Source organism: Nematolebias whitei, chromosome 15 (genome assembly GCF_014905685.2).
Source record: "Nematolebias whitei isolate Nwh7 chromosome 15, NemWhi1, whole genome shotgun sequence".
Taxonomy (NCBI): Eukaryota; Metazoa; Chordata; class Actinopteri; order Cyprinodontiformes; family Rivulidae; genus Nematolebias; species Nematolebias whitei.
In genome coordinates, this window is record NC_056512.1 from 7,112,876 (window position 1) to 7,118,875 (window position 6,000).

General features: G+C 40.8%; 1 protein-coding gene across 1 annotated transcript in view; it reads left to right on the top strand.

Moving 5' to 3' along the window:
* igf2bp1 (insulin-like growth factor 2 mRNA binding protein 1) overlaps positions 1–6,000 on the top strand; it is an 84,115-nt gene that overhangs the window by 65,241 nt on the left and 12,874 nt on the right. Inside the window, exons 10-11 of the mRNA XM_037688794.1 lie at positions 2,988–3,110; positions 5,008–5,124. Coding sequence (XP_037544722.1) covers positions 2,988–3,110; positions 5,008–5,124 — 240 coding nt within the window. The remainder of the gene's footprint in view (positions 1–2,987; positions 3,111–5,007; positions 5,125–6,000) is intronic.

The window sequence follows — 6,000 nt, forward strand, 5'->3', positions numbered from 1 at the left end:
GGTGTCAAACCCACTTACAAAAGTTGGCCAAAATTAAAACCTTTTTCAAGCTAAGGGCCGGTTTCAGAATCTACATTAACTCTAGTTAGATACTCAACATCTTTTCTTGGTCACAGGTTCCTCAACAAGAGTTTGATTGGTCTCATTTGACGTTCTCTGTTGCACTTTTGACATCATAATCAAAGATTACTGAAAAAAATGAAAGTGATAAAAGTATTTAACATTTAAAATAACATCTTGTGGCCAGGTAACATGTCAACGACGGCCACATTTGGCCCCCGTGCCTTGAGTTTGACACACATGGGTTAGGGGATAACACAGGAGTGGATTTTCACTCCTGTCCTGTCCTGGTCCCACAGAAAAAATCCTGTCCTGTCCCACTCCTGGTAACATGACTCCTGCTCCTGTTTTTTTCTCTTCATTTAATTTTGAGGAAATACATTGAATTTGATTTGATCTTCTACCCATTCCTGTTTAAATTACTTTGTGTTGTGTAGTTTTATTTCAAAAGATATGGCAACAGGAACAGTTCATCTGTGGTGAAATAGAGACATTTATTTCCTTAATCCAAACAAAAACCTTCACTAAAGGGCACAAATCAAATCCATGTCCTGTAGTCCATATAATTATTCTACGGAGGATCAGCTGCTGAGTCTGTTTCTGGCTCTTTTGAAGGTCAGTTACAGTAAAAACAAAAAATCAAACCAGTCCATTGGTCACACCATGTCTACCTTAGATGAAAGAACCCAAACATAACAAGTTGCATTTTACTAATTTATTGAGCAATTGTTTCCTTTAAACAGTGACATTACTGTAATATTTTAAATTGTTTAAACAAACTAACAAAAAAATAATGTACCAAGCAGAGAACTCGACAAATAAAAATGTTTAAAGGCGTTATTATACATTGGACGACGTCCTCAAGAAGTTCACATTCTATGTGTTTGAGGTAACGAGCTTGTTTGGGTGAAGCAGGATGTCGTGCATCTTCCCAGACTTCAGAGCTTCATTTACAGACTGGACCATTGCAGGTCTGGTGTTCCACCTCATCTCTCCACAGCTGGACCAGTCCAGAGCCTTGTGGAACCTAAAAGTGAAAGAAGAAAGTGCACGAGTCAAAATAGTGTTACAGTGACTACAAATTACAATCTGTTGGCCTTTCTTTTGGAAAAAAATATTTTATCAAAAACAAGAGATTTACAATTGAAATTAAGTGAAGGAAATGTGACATTTGCAATTATAAATTACAGAAGCTGAATTTTTCTTTATTTATTTCACTTATCATATTTTATATTTATTTAATCAGCCTCACCAGGCAGAGATTATAAGATTGTATGTATCTTACCTGCTCTTTTGAAGTGTGTGACAAGGGTCTTTGTGTCCAAAGTGATGGTTATTCACGTTTTCCTCAATTTCAGTATCCAGCAGGACATCACAATATGAAAACTGGGATATTTTTACCGGAGAATGTGTGCACTTTAACCAGGAAGAGTTCGGGGTTTTTTGACACTACAAACAGCAACAGATAATGAAGATTTTAAACTAAAAACCCACATAACAAAGCAGAGCATAATTTTTAAATTACAAAGGACAAGATGGAGAAAAATGCGCTGTTTGAGTCTGTTCATTTACTGACGGTAAACAAAGTCCGACTCCCACTGCAGCTAAGACTAAACATTTTACAAGCAGCACAGCACCAACACAACTCTCATGCAGTTCGGGGTTATTTGACACTTTCCTGCCCGTTCTGTGAGTTTAATGGAAAGACAGTTACTTCTTACCTTCTGTTGCAAACTATTTTCAACTACTCTGTTTCTTTGCTGGAGACTTCGCGGCTCAGTGAAAAGCTACGGCTGGAACAGTTGACTTCTGGGCAATGTAGTTCTTTTGACTTGTGTTAAACTGAAGGCTTACTGAAAGAAAACTACAAAATAGCTGTGCCTTTTTTTTTTTTTTATTTAAATTATTTATTGATCGGTTCCTGCTCCTGTCTGCTCCCGTTAGCGTTCAGTCCAGTCACGTCCCGGTCACGTGAGTTATAATGAGGTTGACTCCAGTCCCGCCGGAATCCTGCTGGAATCACGTGACCCGCGGTACTCCCCCAAAAATGTCATCCTCTACTGCTCCCGCACCGGCAGCTCGGAGCGGGGTGTGCGGGAAGGGTAGAGACGGTTGAGCTGTCTGTACCTGCAGTTTAGAGCTGAATGGAGAGAAGCCGAGTCGCGCGTTGTTTGTTTTTAGCTTTTTAGCTAGCTAGTACTGCGCGCAACTAATTAGCGTTACACCAGTACCGACAGGTGGAGTGGGGTGCGCGCAGTTCTATTTGGTCGTTCGGCGCGCTCGGTTTTCTGTTAACAGGGCGGGGCGCTTGACTTATTACATCATGAAATTAGCATATCATGATATAATTTATTTGCCTGGGCAAGCGTTTTTTTACCGGTATTATCGTGAACGATATGATATGTTACCCTGCTCTTTTGAAGTGTGTGGCAAGAGTCTTTGTGTCCACAGCTGTTTTAACAGCTTGCTTCCAGAGCTAACAGCTTCCTGTGTAACAAAAAGCTTAGTGCTGCTTCTTGTTGTGCCATGCTTTCTAAAACAGTTCAAACCAAGAGCCATTGTCAACACTGGGGGCTAAGCCCCCTAAAAAGGGGGCACCGATCTGAGGCAACGATGCTTTCTGGGTTTTTTATCGCTGAAAAGTTTCCTGAAATGATTGAGGTGGCTGAAGATACTCAGGGTAACTCCAACCCACAGATTCACTCTGTTTTCATGTTGAAAGAGCCAGGGACCTTTACAGGTGAAGGAAGTCGGACAGTGTTTCTCCACTCTGTTGATTTGTGTACTTGTACTTTTTTGTTACCTAGACAAGAAACGGTTCTAGTTTTAAAGATCCCACATTTGGTTCTCCCTCAGCGCGATTCTTATCTGTTCAGCGTGACAGCCAATCAGAGTCAGCCTTGTTAACCCCTCTGTGGTCTCCATAGCAACAAACCCACCTGATCCCCGGACTCAACCTGGGCGCTCTGGGCCTCTTTCCACCTTCGTCCAACATGCCCCCGCCACCTCCTGGCAACTCGGCTGGCAGCGCCCCCTACGGCTCTTTTGGGGTAAGATGCCTCTCCCAGAGGAAACCTTTGTTCTTAATGTTTTATCAAATTCAATGTTTCTTCACGTGATTTATTTTATGATCTATGAGGCGTGTTGCTTTAATAACAACCCATTTTAAATCAGATCTTTAGTGTCGGTCACAAACACACACACATTTTCTTTAGTTCTTCCTATGAAAATGCAAAAAGTACCACAGGTGGATAGACGGCAGGATTGTAGAAAAACTTTTTATTTTTTAGAAAGCCTATTGATCAAGTCCACTTTAAAAGATTACAAGAACGTTTAAATAAAATAAGAAACTCATTTGTACCATACAGGATCTAACTCTAATCCTTGTTGCAGCTTAATATTTATTCATTTAAAATAATTGTGTATTGACTGATGTTAACATCTACATGGCCAAAGTTTCTCAAGTAGTACTGGTTTACATTATGGTCTGAGCATCCATCCACCAGGAAGATGCTCAAGTCTACCAGACAGTTTCTTCTAGAGGTCCAAAGACTCAGATTAAAATCTCAAGATGAAAGTGCTCACACCAGACAGGTGTCTAAGGTTTGAGTTAAAAGTCAAACCAGTTCCTACTGGTCAGAATTGCTCCTTTGTGCTGGGGCATCAAGAGCTCAGGTCTTCCTAAAGTGAAGCGACTGACTGCTAATGAGAACCTAAACTAGATAAAGAGCAGACAGTTTCTGTTTGTGCCTTCAGAGTGACTGAAATGCAGGAGAATCTAGAGATAATAATATAATATTACTTAATACTTTATGTACCGTGTTATTTTGCATTATTAGTGTTTGACTTGTATCTCAGATCCTTGTATACTGTTTCTTTTTATACTTTATATGCTTTTTTTGCTATTTTTGGGTGTACCCTGTGTACACAGGTTCTTTCCACGTCGTACCACATGTGATGTGAACGACAAAGGAACTTGAACCTTGAGCTAAAGATGAAAGCAGGTTATTGGGGACTGCAGCCCTCCTATCCACACTAATTCACCTGAAAAGGCTCTTGCTCTTCTTTCTGATTTAATGCGGCCTGAACAGCGGTGTGTACCCCCACAACTGTTCTATCAAAACCGCCAGCTTGGCTCTGTGATGTGTGCTTTTACTTTTATTGGCGTTTCGAGTTACCATGGCAACATAATTTACAAACAAATATGCCATTTTCCCTTTGAGAAACACTGACAGAACTCTTAGTTTCTAACTACCACAGTGAGGGTGACCTTACTGAGGTCTCTGAACAAACACGGACTAACTTTTGGAGCCATTTTGGTTCAAGATGGCTCCCACAGCTACCTCAGAAAGCACAAAATTGACTATAACGCAGTCATTCTTTGAGACATTGAGCTGAAATTTGGTATGGTTGTAACTGAGAGAGCTGTTTTACATTCCTGATGCAAATCTAAAAATTCAAGATGGTCACCAAAGCTAATTTCAAATGGATATAACTCAGGTTTTTAGAGATTCAGCTGAAATTTGGTGTTCTGGTAGCTGAGAACAACTCCTAATAGACTGAATCCAAATCAAAAGTCCAAGATGGCCACCATAGCTTAAAAGAAAAAACGATTGTAGCTCTTTGATTTTTTTCTTTGTTGTTGTTGCCATATTAATCTGACATTTGGTATGATGGTAGCCGAGAGCGATCCCTTACACAGTACTGTCAAATCAAAAATTTAAAATAGCTGCCACGTGGCAGTCCCCATCAAAGTTTTGTTCTACTCTAATATTCAGAAATCAGAAGTGAAGTGAATGTAACTGTTCCCTGAACAAACTGAGTTAACGTCACTTTTCACCTCAAACACAGAAAAATATGCTTCATTCATTATGTGCTCTTTAATGTAATGAAGTAATCTGTGTGTGTGTGTGTGTGTGTGTGTGTGTGTGCACGCTGCACACTCAGACCCCAGAGCAGGAGACTGTCCACGTATACATTCCCGCACAAGCTGTCGGAGCCATCATTGGGAAAAAAGGCCAGCACATCAAACAGCTGAGCCGCTTCGCTGGAGCCTCCATCAAGGTCTGTCGAACCTGGAAGTCAAATGTTTTCTTCTGCTTTCCAGAAAATGACTGTACTTTTCCATTTGAAAGAAAATAATGTGTATATTTGTTATATCCTGATGCATGCTCAATAATCCAGGTAGAAAAATCCAAAAAAGTTAAATCTGGTCCTCTGGACATTCAAAAAAAACAAAAACAAAGCAAAACAACAAAAAATGTAGAAACAAATAACTAAGAAACAGTAATAACAGAGAAACTGAGACGTTTATTTTCTAAACATAACGTCCCAGTGGCTTTTAAACCCCAAAATACATTAAAGACTGGTTCATCCCAAAGATCCAGTTCCCCGGCACAAACAGAGCAATGTTGTGTATGCTGTTCAGTGTCAGGAGGGTGATCAGTCTTACATCGGGGAAACTAAACAGCCACTGGCCAAAAGGATGGACCAGCACAGAAGATCAACATCATCAGGCCAGGACTCTGCGGTCTACACTCATCTCCAGGCCAGCGGTCACTCTTTCAGGGATGAAGATGTTCACATCCTGGACAGAGAGGAACGATGGTTTGAGAGAGGAGTAAAGGAGGCCATCTTTGTGAAAAGAAATCGTCCATCATTAAACAGGGGTGGAGCCTCCGGGTTCAACTGTCCCCCTCTTACACTGCTGTGATTGCTAGTATCACTCAGCCCTCTGTGAATAATAAACAGCCATCAGGTGCTAATGATCCATTGTTAGGCTGATGGTCCTTCTTGAGCATGTGATCAGCTGGTTTTGGTTGTCAGCAGCAAACTGGTTGATCCACTCTGAGACGGTGCTATTTAAGAGACTGAGCTGAATACAGCACCTCAGACTGAGGAAGTCTCTCGGATGAGAGACGAAACGTTTCTACTTTTTTT